Here is a 22,232-nt window from a genome sequence, read left to right on the forward strand (position 1 = left end):
ATAACAAAACGTACTCTCAAGACTAAGAAGGGCAAGGTGAAGTTGTACAGAAAGGACAACTAAAGGGTGTTCTAGGATAAGGCTCGTTAATAAAGTCAGAATACTCACACAATCGGAGCAGATAGTTCTTTGTGAGTGCTTCAGTGCTTATACCAATGACGATGTCAGTGTGGGGCCATCTTTGGTCATTGGTGCAGTAGAATCAATAAAGAAGTGTGCAGGGGTTAACGAGTCGGGTCAGTCTCAGGCAAAGTTGTCAGTTGAGAGACAGGCTTTATCAAATCGTGCGACTATCAGGGCGTGTTACTTGCAAGGTGGAAATGTGTTCTCTGCGCTAGATGTAAACCTCAGGTGCCTTATGTTGTTTCACAGGTGATTCTTTTGTCGGGTAAACCTCCTTTCAGGGCCATTTGCAATATCCCTTGGACATTCTATAGAATATCCCTGGGATGTTTAGAATACTATTCGGCCCTGAAAGAAGATTTTCACGAGACGAGTTCTTTCGTTCAGATTCTTAAAGAAAAAAGTCAAGCAGAGACAGTGATTTTATTTCTTGAAACTACATTTCACGAGATGATGAAATTGAATACGACTGTCGGTTTAGATTCCCTGGAAACAACGTCACTTCCGGCATTGATATTCAGCTCTTTGTCTGGAGATACCTTACATGTAGCTTTGATACCCTTCTGACGTTTTGGCGCTGACGTAAGGGTGTCGGACAAGGTAGATTTTTGATCAGGGGTCCGTTTGTATGAATGATCAGCTTCACTCTTGTGACCTAGAAAGAAAGAGGCAAAGCATAAATAAAGTGCTCGTAAGATCACATATCTCAAAGCACATGAAGTAGTTTTGTCTTAATAAAAAGGTTGTGAAATAACGGCGACTGATCTTAGAAATTAGATTATTTCAAACGTAATTAATCTTGAGTGCTATTTACATTGGCTACAATGTGTTACGTGAATGAGATAATTGTTACAATGTAAACATTAAAATATTGTCTAGCAATGTCGAATGTATTCTTACCGATCATTTCACAAATCATTTGCTCGTCGACGTTGGCCTGATAAAGCCTTGTAGCAGCTGAAGCTCTCAATGGATGATTTGTTTTGTTACCTGTAAACCACCTTCTTCACAAAGCCATTTGACTGTAGATTGGAGCGTATTGTGGTCAACTGGGGTTTTCAGAAACCAACTTCCATCCTTGGGTCTGGCGCGAGGAGTGAAGTAGAAGTAATCGGTCGTTTTGCCATCCACACTGTATTAAAAGAACCCAAAGAATGATTTCTGAAATACTTTATCCACTTACTTGAAAGAAAATCTTAATATTTTCATCTTATAGATGTTAAATTTGTTATTTTTTTTATTTTCTTTATCGTTTTAAAATTTTGATTCGTTGATAGAAAATATACTCAAACATCGGTCCTTGTGGTCAATGTTTTCATATGCCCGCACTTTCTTCGGTGCTTGTTTCCTCTGCTTCAACCCGCCAAGGTTTGTTTTTGACACATCCTCGGTGTACAGAAGGAACTTTCGGCCGTTGCCATTCGTATGAGGTCCCGTTATTTGTGGTTTGGCAAACATCCTCAAGGTCCTATGTTCCTTACCCCATCGAAGAGCGAAGTGCAATCCTACAAAAAGACCAAAATAACCACATCATCATTTATATCTGAGCATTCAGCCAAAGAATAGAAAAGCTTACGATAACTATAATCAATATGTACATGAATCGAGTATTTTGTAAGACTAACCTGTAAGATACAGCACTGTATCTAGAAGTTTTCTAGGGGTGTCGTCTCCCAGCGCTCCACACTGCCAAAGCTGCTCTTCCTCAGTGAGGGATATCGTTTCTGTAGGCTTCCGGCTTCCGGCTCCTAGACCCTCAGCAGAACGTTTGCGCATAACTGCGTCTACACATCGACGACTGTCTTCAAACTCCTTATCTTCAAAGATGTTCACTGTGCATCACTTTGCTCTGATGGCGCTTTGTAACGAGGTGTATATACCAAACAATGTATGAGATGGATACAACCCTCAGTCTTGTTTCCGGGCTTCGAACAAGAAACATTTCAGGGCGAGATTAAGGTTCTCAGCACCCATTTCGAATAAACTTTCTGACAAACACACCTTCGGCAAATCCAAATTGTATTTCATGGCTCTCTGACGTCTTTCCTCCTGCCATCTAGTAAACAGAGCAACAGCCCAATCATTCTTGTATTTTGTAGACTTATAAACACAAATTTCAAGTTCTTTATCAATGGCGTTATTATCAAGGGGTTCGCCGAATCTAAAACTCACGATCACTGTCACTGCTTTCGGTATCCATTTCACGCGATTGCGATTGCGATTGCGATTGCGATTGCGTTATGAAAATGTCATCACCTTCTTCTCGCTCCATATTCTTCGAAGTAACAGTAGCGACTGACGACGAGCCAGCGCGCTGACACCCGTAGTCGCGACAGTTACCACGTGCAGATCGTGCTGTTTACAGTGGCTGTGTTTAGGCGATAGGTTTTAGTGTAAACGGTTACTCGCTTATTGTTCATCCCTGTTCGTCATAATAAACCTCGATTTTGATATATTTGTCGCCTTTTCCTTTGGTTTGTATGACAGATCTCCGTCGGTTTTGGTTGGAAATGTAAGCATTCGGGGTCGGGAGAACGGTGTCGGGAGAACCCGCGGGCCGAAGGCCTACATGCCCAACCAAAACCTCGGGATCGTGTTTTATCCTTTACAAGAAGACCTGGTCGTGGTAAGGATAGAGCACCCCTCAGGCGAATAGAGCCCAATAGAGTGCATTGCTATTGACATAGTAGGGCCTCTACCTGTGACATCTAATGGAAATGAGTACATTATGGTAATGGGTGATTATTTCACTAATTGCAAAGAGGCTTTTGCTGTTCCTAACCACACTGCATTAACAGTCGCAGACAAGCTGGTTACTGAGGTTTTCTGGTCCGTTTCGGTTGTCCGGACCAGATGCTACGGTGTGTCAAAGGTTAGGGGTAAATAAATCCTGGACTACTCCATACCATCCTCAGTCACATGGGTTAGTGGAAAGATTTAATCGTACCCTTCGCAACATGCTTTCCTTCTTTGTGCATCAAGAGCCGCTAGACTGGAATGATCTCTTGTTTCTCTTCATGGCTTTTAAGGTTAGTGTTCATGATATGTAGTCCTAACTTGTTGATGACAGGTAGGGAAGTCAGGATGCCCTTAGATCTTATGGTGGGTAACCTATCGGGAGTTCTCCAGGCTGACTGTCCAGTCTAGTATGTCGAGTGGTTACAGAGGTCAGTGCAAAAGTGCTTTGAGTTTGTCATCAGAAATCTTGGAGTTTCCGCTAGTCCACAAAAAAAAACATTATGGCACTGGTGTGAAGAATAAGGAACTGGCGTTGGTATCCTCCAAAAGCAGGTCAGAAGCTTGAACTAGGTTGGACTAGCCCCTATCTTGTTTGTGTGAAGCTGTCATCTCACCTACAAAATACAAAAGGATAGCAGTTCACAATGCTGATGATGATTCACTGTCTCCTGACCAGGGGATAGACTCTTCTTCTCCTCTAGCAATAATGGTGGGGGCATGTGCTTCACACCCACTGTGGGAGGATGGTCAAACTTACTCACCATTCTAAGAACCAGACCCTTTCCAGAATCAGAACTCATTGATGGATCTTTGGAGACACGGAAAGACATCGGAACGTTTTATCGGTGTTACCGGTATGGGCGTCGAGGCCGAACTAAGGACCACGCAAAGTGGCATCTTCTCCAGCATTACCCGTGAATGGAGCTAAAGATCATGGAGGCTGCATATCCGGAGTTCATCGACCTTTGGATACTCTCCCACCGGCAAACAGAGAGTCCCGAAATGTAGCCCGGAAGCCGGGCCAGGCAAGCCGCCACAAATTGCCGATGCAGAGATTACTCTAGCTTCATCCGTGAGAGATCTAGGAGTATTCACAGATCAAGATTATCACTTGATGCTCAAATCAGCCATCTCTCAAGAATCTCCTTCTCCCGCCTTAAAGCTATTAGTAACATTCGTCAGAATTTAACAACAGATGCAGCTCATACTCTCGTTAGGTCTCTTGTTCTATCTAGACTGGACTATTCAAACAGCATTCTGTTTGTGCTCAGCTCTGCACACTTGACAAAACTCCAGAAAATAAAAAATGTAGCAGCCAAATCGTATCCCTTACGTGTAAAAGATCTCACATAACCCCTGTTCTAAAGTCTCTACACTAGTTGCCCATCCAAGCCAAAATCGAATTCAAGACCCTGTCCATTGTGGTCCAATGTCTACATGACCTATCGCCTCAGTACCTCTCTGAACTCATCACTGTGTTAACACCACAACGACAGTTGTGGTCACATCTTCAGTTCCTCCTAACAACACCCCTTGAACATCTCAAGAACTATGGTCGCAGAGCATTCAGCCTCGCTTCTCCTTCACTTTGGAACAGTCTTCCCATAGCCATCAAAACAGCAACCTCCCTTCACGGATCAAATCCCTATTGAAGACCCATCTCTTCAGGAAGTACTATGAATGACTTGTACAGTCAGTAGCTACTGCAGTTTAGTTTTGAGTTTATACACTGGGCGCCATGAGCATACACTAATGTGTGGACAGGGCGCCCTACAAATGGACATTATTACTATTATGAACCGACTGGAACAGTTGGGGCAAGGTATGGAATACCTTTGTGCCGTAAAAATGAATGATTGATGGGTTCATGGTGTTGGCTGTTGTTTTTATTTTTAAGTGTAATATTATTAATTTCTGTTCAAGGGTGGAAGTGTGCAACAGGGGCTATTTATCATAGGTGTTTTGATATTATATAGCGTTAATCTTAATAACTTAGTTGGGGTTAAACTTCATAATTCTGGTAATATTAAGTGGTTTTTTCTTACCGGTGTAAGCGGAGACATGTGGGTGTTGGCTGTCGCAGCGATAGGTGGCCCGCACTGAAAGATTCCATCATAGGGGTCCCGCGATTGGGACACGCACGCTATCGCGTGTATTGCTTTAAAAGGAGCGCGCGACAGTTGGAGACACCTGAGGATAGGGGAGCCTTTGTTTCTAGACGAAACAGCTTTCCCATTTGCTTTGTGATAAATTAGAATCTGAGTGTTACTGGTTTGACTGACAATGCTTTGATATAGGTACAGTTGTTTGCTACTAGTACTATGTCTTTGCAGCACTCACTAATTTGGGGTTATTTAAATTCAAACATAAACATTGTTGAAAAGACGCATCGCACGTTTCTGCAGTTAGCATAGGTCCCAAAATCTCCATACCTAATCTCCATACCTAACTTTATGGTGTATGGCGAGCTGGGCAGAAAACCATTAATAATTCCGATTGCTAAAGAAATAATAAGCTGCAGGCTTAAACAAAGTGTCAGGAACGGGGAAACTAGCGTGTGACCTCTTATCATTTATCACATCAGATATATCTTCTAACTATCAGTTTCCTTGGGTTAGCCACATAGAATCAATGTTAAACAACTGTGGCCTTTTCATATGCATTTCTGATGCCAAGCCTATATGACAGGCAGCGGCTGGTTAGTATGATCGACACAATTCTCAGTGATCAGTGTTTTTTCAGTCATGGAACAGTTCAATTCCAAACAATTCAAAAGGCTTTTAATACAGATATTACAAGAAAGTACCTAAACTTGAAAATCAGGTAATATGTATGTATATACAAAATGTATCTCATTAGAACGACAAGTCATAAACTACCAATTGGAAAATTTCGCAGTTTCCTGCAACCTTTGTAATTCATCAGTCATAGCAGACGCAATTCATTACATTTTTCACTATACATCACTTGAAAGTCATAGAAAAAACGTACATCTATTAAATACACCAAAAATACCAGCCTCAGTTCAGTGGATAAAATAAAGAATCCATAGATGTATGGGGTTCATACAGTATTTGAGCATTGTTGGCACTTGTATTCAATATTGCAGTGACACGGATGGATACAACTCAAAATTATGGCTGTATATTAAAAGGTGTATGACAATATAATGCAATTATGTTCCAGATCTTTGCGAATGTGTGGAGGTATATGTTTCATATCTTTGGATGTTACAAAAACAGGAAACCTACCAGGTATGAACATGTGCTCTGATTTCTAGAGATCCATATTCGTTTCTAATTTTGAGCTGGAATGACCGTTAAGAACAAATTTTATATCAAAGTCTTTAACAAAATAATACAGATGGTTAATTCAGATACTGAATATAGCAAAGAGAGATGACAAAGGAGGAGGCACTAGATTGTTCTCCAGCTTTTATCCAAAAAGATAAGATTTGTTTCATGGTATATTTCATAAGAATGGTACCACAGACAGTCCCAAGTGTAGTTCGGACTGGATCGAGGTACATCAAGTTTGCAAGGATAAACTTTTGATTATATGTACAATTGCCCCAAATATGACTGTCGTGTTTTGATGCTCTTAAACTTGGAAGCAAGCTTAAAGATGTCTACGCTAAATTTTATGACTGAGCCCATCTGTGCTTACAAGTAGCTACACGTGTGATGACATGTTGGTTTAAGTTATCATGTCCACTACCAAAGAATGGAACTGCCTCAATTCCAATTAATTATATATACACCAGGAGTAGTCATGGTCAGTCTTATACTTGGTTGATAAATGTGACAGGTTTTGTTTTAATATTTAATTCGAGTAGAGGGAGTATCTAAGCTTAGGTTGTAAATAGATTTAAAAAATAGACAGCTACAGTGTATTATTAAATGAATGAGGGAGTTACAATTTACATCGCATCGAAAATATTACAGCGAGAGAGTGAATGAGTTACACGTTTACATCTCATTGACAATATTACAGCGAGAGAGTGAATGAGTTACACGTTTACATCTCACTGACAATATTACAGCCATGTAGAAATAAATAGAAGGTTATCAGTTTAAACATCTGTCGACAAAGGACAGTACAACTGACTAGACTATCACATATATATTTTATATATTTTTAAAACTAGTAATGAAATCTAAAATACTTTAACTATTATGGACGGTACAATATAAAAACAGGCAATAGATCCGCAACAACTGTAGTTAGACCACCATACCAGGGACCATGAGGACTGACAGTACCTTGCTTTGGACCATAGCCTGATTTACACCACACACATGGTGATTGTGGGAAGGATTTAGTCGAATTCAAGAAGACCAAAATTATTACGTTTAAACTCTGCCCCAGGAGATGAGGTAGAGTTATTAATGTGACCTGTGTATCTGTGACTTAAGATATTGCTGTCTGACATGAAACCGAATTCCTTCATCTGTACAACTTCTAAAATGCCTTTCATAGACGGTAAGTATTTGTTTCCTAATGAAGCGTTTCACAGAGGTAACGCCTTGATTTCTGAAAGAAGCAAACATTTCATCCTTTATCATGTCATACAGACATTTAGCTCTATCCCGAACAATCTCTCGATCTGAATTCAGTGGGTGGAATAGGGTAGTGTGCTGGGGTGGAGTGGGTCGAAGAGCACTTAGCGTTACCCAGTACAAACCACGAGGAGGGTGTCCTACATTATTAAGTGAAGGGGTGCTCCATCATATGTTTATGTTCCTGCGTTGTCAAACTGTGAGCAGTCATCATGGGAGTGGTCATAACAGGAAGATACCATTAGGGGTAACTAGTTCAAGGTAACCACGGGACATCTCGACCGTAAAGTGGAAGACATTTCACTGCTATATTGATCACTTATGTTGCTTAAATTCAAAAGCTCCCCGCTCTATTAAGTTAACTCATGTACCCATATTTTGTATGTTGCACAGTAAGTTATAATTAATGAACCTTACTTGCCCTATTCCTGTTCACTACAGTGGTGTATAGTACAGGTCTTTCGAGTGCCGTGCACGTGTTTTCTTTACTGGGTATACCTTTTTCTACTCATTTAGTTACTATTTCCCACCTTTGCAGTGATCACCTGTTGTCCCTGTTAAGGTCAAGTTTGAGTTTCGTTAATTGAAATTTGTGATAACTCTGTGTGTGTAGGGCGACAATTAACCATGTTGAGTACTGGAATACTTTTAAATGTCCCTGAGTGATTGTCTGTTGCGCTAATTGACAGTTCACCAGTTAGTGTACAGTGGAAGCTGACCTTGCACACTTTCCTGACTCTGGTTGCTTGCATAACTATGAATAAACTTAATAGTACTTTTGCCCACACGTGTCTTGTGTTCTGAAGTGGAAATTCTTCTGTATTAATTACTCTTGATAAAACACGATTAGTTTAACATGATTAAGTGTCTACAAGCAAATGCGACTGTAGTCTTTGGATTTCAGGGGTAGATACTTTGTACCCAGTGTAAATCAAGCGAATGTAGCTTCAGTGAGTTGGTGAATTTGGTTTTACACCACTGTTATCGATATTCCAGCAACATAGAACATGGATTCCGATAAAGAGTCAGAGAATCTAACGAGTCATAAACGAGACGATTTCTGTACTTGTTTAAAACCTATCATTGCCTAAATGCAGTGTGCTTTATTAAGGTCTTTGTGTATACAGTTAATCCTGAAACCCGGACACAGTACGGGAGCTAACGGTCTCAGCCAATCACGTTAAACGCATACAGTAGGTGATCTAAGCTTCTTCTATCTTTTCTTCCAAATTTACATTTCTGATAGATAGTTAATCACAAAAAAGGCACACAGTACTTGAGCTGACGCTCTTCTTTGTGTTGTGGAAAACAACGTACCCAGCACTGGTGAATATGGGAGCCTTACACTACTTATATACTTTATTTACACAGAATAGCAGGTTTACATATTCGAAAACTGTACAGCGTAATGGACCATACAGTGAGTTTGTGAAATGTTCATAAGACAGATTAAACCTCTCTTTTCAAGTGTTCAAAACACACATGACTTCTATGTACACGCCGGGAGGTTCCAGTAAACATAAGATTCGTGAACTGTGACACAATTAGAACGAAAAACACAGAGTGTGTCTGTTTAATCGCGCACTGGGAAAGCAACTGAGTATTCAAGAAAGTATCAGGTATACAGACAACGCTTGCAGGGTATAAGTAAATGAATGATGTGTTGCAGTGTCACCTGTACCCGTTTTTTGACAAGCAAGAAGTGTAAGTTATACATACATGAATGGTGTGATGTAGTGTCGGTTGCACCCTTTGTTTGACAGGCAGCAAGTGCGGGGTATAAATACGTGAATGATGTGATGTAGAGTCGGTTTCACTCTTTATTTGACAAACAGCAAGTGCAGGGTATTAAGACATGAATGTTGTGATATCGTGTCACCTGTACCCGTTTTTTGACAAGCAAGAAGTGTAAGTTATACATACATGAATGGTGTGATGTAGTGTCGGTTGCACCCTTTGTTTGACAGGCAGCAAGTGCGGGGTATAAATACGTGAATGATGTGATGTAGAGTCGGTTTCACTCTTTATTTGACAAACAGCAAGTGCAGGGTATTAAGACATGAATGTTGTGATATCGTGTCACCTGTACCCGTTTTTTGACAAGCAAGAAGTGTAAGTTATACATACATGAATGGTGTGATGTAGTGTCGGTTGCACCCTTTGTTTGACAGGCAGCAAGTGCGGGGTATAAATACGTGAATGATGTGATGTAGAGTCGGTTTCACTCTTTATTTGACAAACAGCAAGTGCAGGGTATTAAGACATGAATGTTGTGATATCGTGTCACCTGTACCCGTTTTTTGACAAGCAAGAAGTGTAAGTTATACATACATGAATGGTGTGATGTAGTGTCGGTTGCACCCTTTGTTTGACAGGCAGCAAGTGCGGGGTATAAATACGTGAATGATGTGATGTAGAGTCGGTTTCACTCTTTATTTGACAAACAGCAAGTGCAGGGTATTAAGACATGAATGTTGTGATATCGTGTCACTTGTACCCGTTGTTTGACAAGCCAGAAGTGTAAGTTATAAATACATGAATGATGTGATATAGTGTCGGTTGCACCCTTTGTTTGACAGGCAGCAAGTGCGGGGTATAAATACGTGAATGATGTGATGTAGAGTCGGTTTCACTCTTTATTTGACAAACAGCAAGTGCAGGGTATTAAGACATGAATGTTGTGATATCGTGTCACCTGTACCCGTTTTTTGACAAGCAAGAAGTGTAAGTTATACATACATGAATGGTGTGATGTAGTGTCGGTTGCACCCTTTGTTTGACAGGCAGCAAGTGCGGGGTATAAATACGTGAATGATGTGATGTAGAGTCGGTTTCACTCTTTATTTGACAAACAGCAAGTGCAGGGTATTAAGACATGAATGTTGTGATATCGTGTCACTTGTACCCGTTGTTTGACAAGCCAGAAGTGTAAGTTATAAATACATGAATGATGTGATATAGTGTCGGTTGCACCCTTTGTTTGACAGGCAGCAAGTGCGGGGTATAAATACGTGAATGATGTGATGTAGAGTCGGTTTCACTCTTTATTTGACAAACAGCAAGTGCAGGGTATTAAGACATGAATGTTGTGATATCGTGTCACTTGTACCCGTTGTTTGACAAGCCAGAAGTGTAAGTTATAAATACATGAATGATGTGATATAGTGTCGGTTGCACCCTTTGTTTGACAGGCAGCAAGTGCGGGGTATAAATACGTGAATGATGTGATGTAGAGTCGGTTTCACTCTTTATTTGACAAACAGCAAGTGCAGGGTATTAAGACATGAATGTTGTGATATCGTGTCACCTGTACCCGTTTTTTGACAAGCAAGAAGTGTAAGTTATACATACATGAATGGTGTGATGTAGTGTCGGTTGCACCCTTTGTTTGACAGGCAGCAAGTGCGGGGTATAAATACGTGAATGATGTGATGTAGAGTCGGTTTCACTCTTTATTTGACAAACAGCAAGTGCAGGGTATTAAGACATGAATGTTGTGATATCGTGTCACTTGTACCCGTTGTTTGACAAGCCAGAAGTGTAAGTTATAAATACATGAATGATGTGATATAGTGTCGGTTGCACCCTTTGTTTGACAGGCAGCAAGTGCGGGGTATAAATACGTGAATGATGTGATGTAGAGTCGGTTTCACTCTTTATTTGACAAACAGCAAGTGCAGGGTATTAAGACATGAATGTTGTGATATCGTGTCACTTGTACCCGTTGTTTGACAAGCCAGAAGTGTAAGTTATAAATACATGAATGATGTGATATAGTGTCGGTTGCACCCTTTGTTTGACAGGCAGCAAGTGCGGGGTATAAATACGTGAATGATGTGATGTAGAGTCGGTTTCACTCTTTATTTGACAAACAGCAAGTGCAGGGTATTAAGACATGAATGTTGTGATATCGTGTCACTTGTACCCGTTGTTTGACAAGCCAGAAGTGTAAGTTATAAATACATGAATGATGTGATATAGTGTCGGTTGCACCCTTTGTTTGACAGGCAGCAAGTGCGGGGTATAAATACGTGAATGATGTGATGTAGAGTCGGTTTCACTCTTTATTTGACAAACAGCAAGTGCAGGGTATTAAGACATGAATGTTGTGATATCGTGTCACCTGTACCCGTTTTTTGACAAGCAAGAAGTGTAAGTTATACATACATGAATGGTGTGATGTAGTGTCGGTTGCACCCTTTGTTTGACAGGCAGCAAGTGCGGGGTATAAATACGTGAATGATGTGATGTAGAGTCGGTTTCACTCTTTATTTGACAAACAGCAAGTGCAGGGTATTAAGACATGAATGTTGTGATATCGTGTCACTTGTACCCGTTGTTTGACAAGCCAGAAGTGTAAGTTATAAATACATGAATGATGTGATATAGTGTCGGTTGCACCCTTTGTTTGACAGGCAGCAAGTGCGGGGTATAAATACGTGAATGATGTGATGTAGAGTCGGTTTCACTCTTTATTTGACAAACAGCAAGTGCAGGGTATTAAGACATGAATGTTGTGATATCGTGTCACTTGTACCCGTTGTTTGACAAGCCAGAAGTGTAAGTTATAAATACATGAATGATGTGATATAGTGTCGGTTGCACCCTTTGTTTGACAGGCAGCAAGTGCGGGGTATAAATACGTGAATGATGTGATGTAGAGTCGGTTTCACTCTTTGTTTGACAAACAGCAAGTGCAGGGTATTAAGACATGAATGTTGTGATATCGTGTCACTTGTACCCGTTGTTTGACAAGCAAGAAGTGTAAGTTATACTATATGAAGTATATATTAAGTTATATTAAGTAAGTAAGTTATATTATGAAGTGATATAGGGTCAGTTGCACCCTTTTTTGTTTGACAGGCAGTAAGTGTAGGATATAAATGATGTGTTGTGTCGGTTTCACCCTTTGTTTGGCAGACAGCAGGTGCGGGGTATAAATGCATGAACGATGCGTTGTGTCGGTTGCACCCTTTGTTTGACAGGCAGCAAGTGCGGGGTATAAATACGTGAATGATGTGATATAGAGTCGGTTTCACGCCTTGTTTGGCAGACAGCAAGTGCAGGGTATTAATACATGAATGTTGTGATATCGTGTCACTTGTACCCTTTGTTTGACAGGCAGCAAGTGCAGACTATATATTTATGAATGGTGCTATAGCGTGTCACTTGCATCTTTCCTGAGCCAGAGAATGGTATACACTATTTAATACTGGATTAAAGCGATATCACGCACCCTTTCGGGGCCCTTTTACCAAGCAACAGTTCCCCTGAAGCTTTAAAATGTGTTTATTTAAGAAAACATCAGATACAAAACAGTTGGAAAATTATTCAATTTTCTTCGATTAAATTGGGATTATTTATCACAACAGTAACAACTCTCACCGATGTTTACCAGGAATAATTAAACTTGAAAATATATAGGTGAAAGCGTGATAATTATATTTTATAAAGACATAACATCTACTGTTTCGCACTAACTTCATTAATATGAAGCCCATTTTTTCGATATATCATTATGATTTCAACACATAATAGCTTCGGGACTGCTTTGCATCGATCTGTGGATATATTCGAGACTTGCATATCACATAACTTCGAGTTAACGACTTTTCCTTGTGTGCGACAATAGAACACACTGCGCACGCACTCTACAGAAAGACTGACGTGATTGCCAGGATAACTGCGATGAAAGCAAGGGTTGATTGTTTCGAGGCACCAGCCGTCGGGTATGGTCCATAGTCAGGTTTAGTTCTGCACTCGCATGAATCAAGTGCAGCAAAGAATTTAGTGTTTTCAACACTATCCCGAAAGTTTCTCATTATGTCTCTGATGTAACCCTCCATTTGTCCTGTAAAGCACGGGTGTTGCTTTACCTCAGCTACGGCAGCTGGGCATTCAGCACGACATCCTCCATAGACATTACAGCTGTCCAAAACCTTGAAAGCAAACGTCATGTTAATTACTGTTCATAATAATAAAAGTAGCCTTTTTTCAACTTAACTGCTCGGTGAAATAAAGTATTGACTTAACAACTTCCTTTTCATTGCACCGGGCGACGTTTCTGTGCAGATTCTTACAACTTTTTCAAAGTTTCGTTTAGCTTAAAATCGGTGTATGAATGTACATGGAAACCCATCCCTGTGCAATACATGACCTTGCTACCCATTAAGTCGTTTGCATATCACATAACTTCGAGTTAACGACTTTTCCTTGTGTGCGGCAATAGAACACACTGCGCACGCACTCTACAGAAAGACTGACGTGATTGCCAGGATAACTGCGATGGAAGCAAGGGTTGATTGTTTGGTCCATAGTCAGGTTTAGTTCTGCACTCGCATGAATCCAGCGCATATCATTATTGCTTCGTGAATGCCTGTCAAACCCACAGTCGGAAAGGGTATTTAAGCCGGGCACTGGGTGTTTCCATAATGAAGTGTGTCATGGAGTATATCATGTAATAAATAATAATGTTATTACAAATTAAAATAACATAGTGCAATTTGAATCTAAAATAAAATAGTGTTATTTAATTTAGTTATAACCAAACAAAGTTCAACATACCTTGCCAAATAATTGCTTTCTAATGGGATCTGATGCATTGAACACCATGTTTAAGTTACAGCCGTAGAGAGATCTACGTTCGACTTTGCAGAGATCCACATTATTCCACGTCAGGCAGGACCGGCGCTGCATGGCTTCTTCCGGGTAGTAGGTGAAAATCCCAAAACACATCTCATCGAACGTTCCCTCTCCAAACATGGCCGTTGTACTTCTCGAGGTGGACCTGTACACGCAGGTGGTTTCTAGAACATCTCCTGCCAGAAGCTGCACGGGAGGGTTGTACCTAGGTTGAGAGGAGCGTTGAGGGTGAGTATGGATTTACACCGCACTATCCAGTAATATCACGGAAGGGAACACCAGAAATGGGCTTCACACATAGTAGCCATGTGGTGAATCGAAGCCGGCTCTTCAGACAGCGTCTAGCCAACTGATCCCAGTCTTTCACTTATTTTGTGGTCGTAGCGTTAATGCTACTACTAAAATAAGATTTGCCCTTTCAGGCATTTAGAATCTTTGTTTTGAGGTGACAAATTTACTATTGTGTTATGCCAAAAGACAGTCGATTCTCTTTCAGATTTGTTAGAATTAAAGGTCTAAAAAAATCCTCATTGTTTCAGTTGCAGATCGTTTCGGAAGAAATATAAGGTTTTCTCTCGATACTTTTATGTTTACCTTTTCTATTACTACCTGTCATTTACTCTCTTAAAACATTTCAAATGACTAGAGATATATTAAAGACGTTCGATTAAAAAAATAGATTATGCTACCCAAAAGGACACCATTAGAGTTTTTTAATCGATTGCCAATGCCTGATTAGAGCACTGAATGTTCGTTGGCAAAGCGTGTGATGACGTCCAAACATGTGATGATTGATGTCGTGTTGACAAAACATGTGACGTGTATCCTCGTCAATAGAATATTCTATCACAATTTGTTTTCATTATAGTGCAAGAAATGCATTACGTGTGAACAATAGGGTTGTCATAACTGTAAACTTCGTCTGGTGTCAAATCTCGCAGTTTCTCGCCATTCCGGATATGTTCCACATTTTGTTGGTAACCTGAAAAGGGAGGAGGTCATTGTTGTTTTACGATCGTGAAGTTCCGATCTCCGTATTGTTGGTGGTCGAGACTCGCTGTACAGAACTGCATTTCAAGCCACGCAGGACTACACAAGTTCTGTGCTCTATTCCTAGATTCTTCCGAAAGGTTAAAAATATCTGCATTTTGTTTCACAATCATTGACAAAACTTCACACCAGATCAGCAGACTACTGAAGCAGAAAGCTGATATAGAAACAACGTTCTAGGCGAACTCTCAACTCTCAACGAACTCTCAACAACCTACTGGTGGCCAAAAGCCGCAACAACTCCAACAACGAGAATTTAAACCTTGAGGATGTGAATTACAAAACTGACTGTAACAGTCGTATACGGATGAACCTTCCAGACCAATTAACATCAAAGTTAACAAACACCAGGCCTCAACAAGTAAATCCAACAACAAATCGGCTATTTCAGAACATATTCAGGCAAACGCCAACCCCTCTTACTCACTCGCCCACTCTAAAACTCACTCACTCACTCTAATACCTACCCAAATAATGCATATGGTTCCACCCAGTCATAAGATTCACAGGCGCCTTAATTATTTTCCTGGTACACTCTGCGGTACATGTAGACTTCTTGACCACTCGCTGCTGACCAGGCGGGATGACCAGCTGCATCTGGCCAGTGGTAAAATAGGCGGCGTTGTTCTTTCTCAGCTTCGTCGTCAGGAACAACACAAGGCCTGAACTGTCCACGTAGTCGGTTCTTTTCTGTGGGTTCGTCCAGTGAAACTGTCAGGGAAAAAAAAACCTCATGTTCGTTTAACCGCCGCTTTTAAGGTGTTTCTCTTGCAGCATGATTCAAAGGCCTGCAGCAACGCAGGTTTACGGTTTTGCTGAAATATATCAGCCATGGTATGATGCTGAAAAACCTGACAACCTCACCTAAATAAACTGGATTTCAAACCGACTATCGTCGGCTCTGCTAACCACTCCATCGGAACAAATTCTAAAGAGCAGAAAAGCGGTACAAATTACAGATGAATTCATGAAGAGCAGTAATGGCACCAGGGGTTGTTTTTAAAGTAAACGTGCTCTGCTCTACCGTAGCACCTGACACTCGGAAGATTCGAAAAAAACCAACTTTGCAGAACCATTTCTTAATTTCTCGCACCTGCATATTGATCATGGACATCCCTGCCTTCTTGCCAAACCGGAATCCGGCATCCGGATAGACACACTCTCCTGGCATCCCTAGCGTCCACACTTGAAGGGTTCTCTGGCATCCCGGGGACGCCATGTTGCACAAGGCTGGCTCCGAAAGAGGCACGCCTGAATAATAAAAATATTCAAATATTCAAGAAATGAGCAAGACTTTACTGTCAAAATGTTTTTGTTTTGCTTGGTATTCAACGCTGCACTCTGCAATATTCTAGCTATATGGAGGTGGTCTGTAAACAGACAGTCCAGGTATCAACAGTGTGAGCGTTGATTACACATGTCAACCAAGCCAGAGAGCCTGACTACCAGATCCCGTTAGTTCCCTCTCATTACAAACACGGACCGCTGAAGACCAGTTCTGACCTGGATCTTCACGGGTTACCATCAAACTAAACAAGATGGCTTTTCATCTTAATGTAGGTTAACCTCAATGAAATGAGGGTGTTTCATGAATTTATAAAATAAACAAAATTACTAGAAGAAAGGAGGTTTAAAAATATGTTAATTTAAAAAAAATATATTAAAAAACCCAAACAGTCGCAATTCAATTCAAACTAATTTGGACTATAACAACATGAAGTGGGGTTATTTTTCCTTTCTATGTGAGGTTTACCTGTAGCGTCGCACCCAGTCAGTGTGATATGGTGCATGACGTTGGCGTTGTCGATGAAGGGCTTACTACCGATCAGATGATAGTCGGTGTTGTCATCCAGCATGTCCAGATTAAAGGTGAAGCACATGTAGCTTGTTTCCTCAGGCGGGACACGGGTTGGGGGGAACCGCAGTGTTATGTTCATCACATCTGATTACGAAAGAAATACAAGGTTATCAGTAAGACTTGACCATTGTTTTATCTTTTCTGTGTGTAGTTATGAAGGGACTCGTGTGTTACTTGAATTAAACGGTACTTTTTGAAATGAAATGCTAAAGAGTGGTGAAAGTCACCAGCAGTATGACGTGCTGAGGATACGAACCCACAATGGTAGGTCGAAGGGACGCACAGAGAGTCTGCACAGAGAATTGCTGCACCTTAAAGACACTGTTTCTCCCGCTGTTTTGTTAATGATCCATGCAGAACATGGTGTATGAAATATATGAAATGTGTCACTTTCGTTCCTACATGGTTTGCCTTTTTTCTCAAAGTTACGTGTCCGGTATCTATAATCGATATCTAGTGAACGATCATCAATCACTGTGATTTGTATTGACAGCCATCTCTATTGCGAACAGACATTTAGATTTTTACAAATCCATGAAAAACGCCACGTACAAGCACAGAAAAATACGCAAGCGTCATTTTTGGTGTGTAGAATGGATTCAGATCGGCCCGTCAGACTTTTTCAATGAATTTCAGCTAAATTTTACATAAGAATGAGGCCAACAAACCACAAACGATGCTCAAAATTGATGGCGGCGGGATCACGAGAACTGCGAAAAGATCACCGAGTGCAATCGTATTTACTCGTGATTCCTGAAGGCTAATACCGCCTCGTACCCCTCTCGAGCATATCCAGTTAGACGGCCACGGGAATAAATGTAGTAGTCTCGTAGACTCCGAAAACCAGTTTATGTAAGTACCTCATGATGTTAAGAAACATCAGTGACAAGACAATTTTATCATAGCAGAAATAATGGTGCAAATCAAAAAACGTCAAAACAATTATTTGACCTCCTTTCACATTTTACTACGAATAATGTGATTGGTTTGCCACAATTCTTGGCAATGATGGCGAACTGTACGAGTGTTCTTGAAGATCACTGAAAGAGGCCATTTTGGGTTGAGTGTCGGTTTCCACAGCAATCGTTACCGACTATGCTTTTCTGGAACAAGCAGTACAGGTTCGTTTTGGTTACGGAAAGTGGGGAGTGGCGACGGATGGGTTTCACAGAAATGCCATCAGTACAGATAGAATATGGTATTTTTCGACAGTACAGAGCTACTACAAATCATATATATCATTGTGGTTCGAAAACAAGCAGCTTCTATATTTAACACTACGTTGATGTTGTCACAACATAAGAACAGGATTGAATATTTCTCCATCAACAGTCCCCCCCGACGGCAGTCATTTGTTTTACCTTGACTGTCGATGCCGTCGCACGTGAACTCCCCTGTTTCGCACGTGACATCCCTGTTTGCTTCTCTGCACTGTTCGCTGCCCCATGGGTCACAGACACCTGAATCATACAAAAGGTCAGTTTGCTTTTGAATCAGTTTCAGCAAATGTTAGCTGTTGTATCCATTAAATGGAACAGTAATTAACATTTATTATGAGTGAGTGCGGTTTTACGCCGCTTTCAGCAATATTCCGGTCATATTACGGCAGGGGACACCTTGAATGGGGCTTACACATGGTACCTATGTGGGGAGTGGAACTCATGTCTTTGGCGTGACGAAGCAACGCTTTAACCACTTGGCTACCCAAACACATCTATATGGAACAACACATCGGTAGAATTACTCCGGACACTTGTTAATGTACACACTTTGATGGGAAATATTATGACATCCGCGTAAAACTACACTAAACTCACTCATTACCTTCCTTTTCATTCTGTTCTAACTGATAGTAGTAAGCAATTGAAAGCGGGTAGAGGCCTAGTGGTTCGCCCGGTGTACTAAGTTCTAATCCAGAATGAAAATCTACATGGAAATTAGTCAGTTGTGACATATTTTGTTACCCGGATGAGATAAGCCCGTTGATGTGGAAGGGAAAGTTCCCTTCTTCCAGACACAGTAAGGGTCACCCAGCTCTTCACCGTTGGTCATCCCGTCCCCATCCGAGTCCAGGCGACACAACTCTGTCGTCCACTGATATCAGACATGATGAATTAGATCAAATAGTTACCCATGAAGATCCGGGTTATCTTCAGCAATCCAGTCTTGTCATAACAGGCGACTAATGGGATCGAGTGGTCAGGCTCGCCGACGTGTCCCAATTGGGTAGATCAAAGCTCACGCTGTTGATCACTGGACTGTCTGGTTCAGACTCGATTATTTAGAGTTCGCCGCCGTATAGCTGGAATATTGCTGGGTTCGGCGTAGAACTAAACTCGTGTCGTTGAACTGATGCTAATGTTTTCACTATTCATAACTGATGCCTATAGGGTTTAAGTTAAATACTGTATGGTCACACGAGTGTCAGCTGTCGATATGTTGTAAGCAGTGCCAACTTGAATATCTGTATACAATGTTTGTGAATGATCAAAGTGGGGGTGTCCTTAAAAACAGTGCCTGTTTAAATCTAACTCAAACAATTAAAATCTGTGGCTGTTGATTGTGACGGGAATACATTCAATGCCTTTCTGAACATATTTTATATGATATTATCTGAGGACATACCATTATCCAAGAGGTACCAAAATGACGTTGATACCATTTTCATTGTCTGCAATTATTTTACAAATATTTTATCTCAATGTATTGTGATGACTCATATCTCGTGAACCACATTACCCACACATGTGAAACTTTGGATATGGGTTTGCTGATGATCTCTTCACAATAAAATGGAAACTTTACAAACACTGGACATGGAGAATATAGTTACGCTCACTGATGTTTGATATCCCTTCGTAAACCTTGGAATGATTCCATGACCAGCATCCTGTGATATTGTAATATAGCATGAATTCTTTGTCTGTTTAACACATTGGTAGGCATGGTAAACTGGCGGTTGATATTATGAAGAAAGATTTAAAAGCCACCTCATCTGTCTCCCCTTACACCAAGCTGGACATATTTCAATACCCATTAAATTAAACATCATATAAGTCGTGCTTGTTTCTGTATTTTTGCTTACGTTGTGATATCGAGCGAAGTCCCGTCCAAATGGGTTCTTTGGTCCGCCCCCGAGAGGGTTGTCGTGCCCGACTCCCCACCATAAGTAGTTGGCTTTACAAGGGTGAGGCACATGATCTCCGTTAGGAATCTCGTCCTGGTAGAAGCGGTAGGCGGATGTCGACGCCACCAGCAGGAGAAGGGTTAGAACTCTGAGGTAAAGGAAGAAGTGATTGTTTCATATAAACGACATCATGAGCATGTTCCAGAAAGCCACATCAGGGCTGAGACAATAGTAAGTCAAGTACCATGCTCTACAACAGTCGTAACGCGAAGATCGCCTCGTGACCCAGACTCACACACAGTCAAACACTGTTGTCTCGAACGCTGATGTGTCGAACATACATACGTTTGTCCACAAGTAAGCATTTACGTTCTTCATTAGTAATCATCTGGGAACAGGAAGTTAGAAACGGATTGGGGATTGGGGATTGGGGATTGGGGATTGGAATCCCGAATCTAAATATTTTTTTCAACTTCATGTTGCTTAATCATTTTGAGTTGATATCGTACTCTAAGTATTTCAAAAACGATGTTTGCCTGCACTTCTGTATGTCCACATATATAAAAACCAAATGATATCAGGAAAGGAGAGCATGCGCTACCTGCGTGTGCTAGTTGGGACGTTCTAGTCCATTCTGTAGCCCCAGCCCACTGATAGGCTGAAGCAGCTGTTAATATAGATACCAAGTGTACTCAGTTCAAGCCGACCACTTAACACGGATACCCCACCCGTATGCAGTGTTGTCTCTCACAGCGACCAGTCTTTGTTTAATCCCCTTTTTACAGCACATTGTTTAAAGTCACGTGTTATGTTAGCTTTGAATACTGCATTTACGTCCAAAAGTCTGGAAGCGTTTAATTGTCTGGTGCCAGTGTACCGAGATCTGGGGGTAGTTGGTCGCTGCCAGATTAACAACGTTTCCGTTCTGGCTTTATCATGTTCAGAGACGAACCCCTCACGCTGATTGGATGCGTATATGTATACAAACCATACCACTAAATAGAAAGTTAAAGAATACTTAAATCATTAAAAAGAAAACAGCATTAGCTCATTTCAAATGTACCAATGAACCATGGGTTTGATCTGTCAAGCACATGTCAGGTGCCCCAAACCCTGGAATGGCTGAATTTATCTAAAACCCGCCTAAAATTGTACTCAACCTTCGGAGCCAATACTTTTTGCAATAAAACATTAATCAGATAATTTACCCGAGGTTTGCCATGGCGATACCCTCCGTGTTCTCTCAGCTTGTTCCCGTGCACTCGCGTCTCCTTCTGTTGACGAAATACAGCAAACTCACTGTTCAAATAAACGTCTGTCGGTGAGGATATAGGCTGCAATGACATGCACAAGACTCACGTGAAATACATACTACCCATCTGTACATGCTGGGCGAAGCATAGGGCGGTACTGCCTTCCTGACAATGTTTATAAGTAGTTCTATATACCAGTTCGAATGCTGTGATCTTAAAATAGAAATTGCGTTGATCTCATTATACAGTATTAAAGGTTAAACACTATGCTTTTCTATTACATGATGTCATTCAAACACTATTCTTTATTGAAACAATGTCCTAAAAATTATAAATATGCACCAAAACAAAAACCACTTCAGTTCCGCCTACTCGTATTCATATTTATATTTTCAGCGGTCTGCCATCTGTGGGCGTGCCGTCACACCCGATAGTCCGCTCAGCTTGCTTACATTTCAGTAGTGTACACGCCATCATGTTGAAAGTAACACGAAGCGAAATATGGATACGAATATGCACCCTGTAATCCGCACCAGAGATAGGATGTTTGCTAGTGGCCGTTACGGTTTGCAATGTACAGATGTAACGACTTGCTACGACTCAATACCATTGCTTGCAACACGGTGACGGGGACATTTTTTAACATTTATACGTTAGGTTGTAAGATTCTTGTCAATCATGGATAGCCAGTGTTTATATAGAGTGTTTTAAAATGTGAATGTGTTCAAAGGAATTGTTTTAAACGTGAATTCACGAATTTATAAACCTTTGATTCCAAACAGAGTTGATGCTTTCGATTTCATGTGTTTGTTATGAGCTAATTTTTTCGTTAAGAGAAATTTAACTATATTTTTATTTCAAGAAGCATTACCATAACATGA

General features: G+C 40.9%; 1 protein-coding gene across 1 annotated transcript; it reads right to left on the bottom strand.

The window, feature by feature from the left end:
- Positions 1 to 13,072: 13,072 nt before the first annotated feature.
- Positions 13,073 to 21,320, bottom strand: LOC137271769 (tyramine beta-hydroxylase-like). Its single transcript, XM_067804172.1, has 10 exons — positions 21,307 to 21,320; positions 20,057 to 20,246; positions 18,936 to 19,065; positions 18,333 to 18,431; positions 16,867 to 17,055; positions 16,207 to 16,364; positions 15,581 to 15,824; positions 14,949 to 15,045; positions 13,986 to 14,268; positions 13,073 to 13,360 (listed from the first exon to the last, which is right to left on the bottom strand). Exons 1-10 carry the CDS (start codon positions 21,318 to 21,320, stop codon positions 13,073 to 13,075), a joined length of 1,692 nt encoding a protein of 563 aa, XP_067660273.1.
- Between the last annotated feature and the right edge of the window lie 912 nt (positions 21,321 to 22,232).

The sequence above is a fragment of the Haliotis asinina genome, chromosome 2 (assembly GCF_037392515.1).
Source record: "Haliotis asinina isolate JCU_RB_2024 chromosome 2, JCU_Hal_asi_v2, whole genome shotgun sequence".
In the NCBI taxonomy this organism is placed as follows: Eukaryota; Metazoa; Mollusca; class Gastropoda; order Lepetellida; family Haliotidae; genus Haliotis; species Haliotis asinina.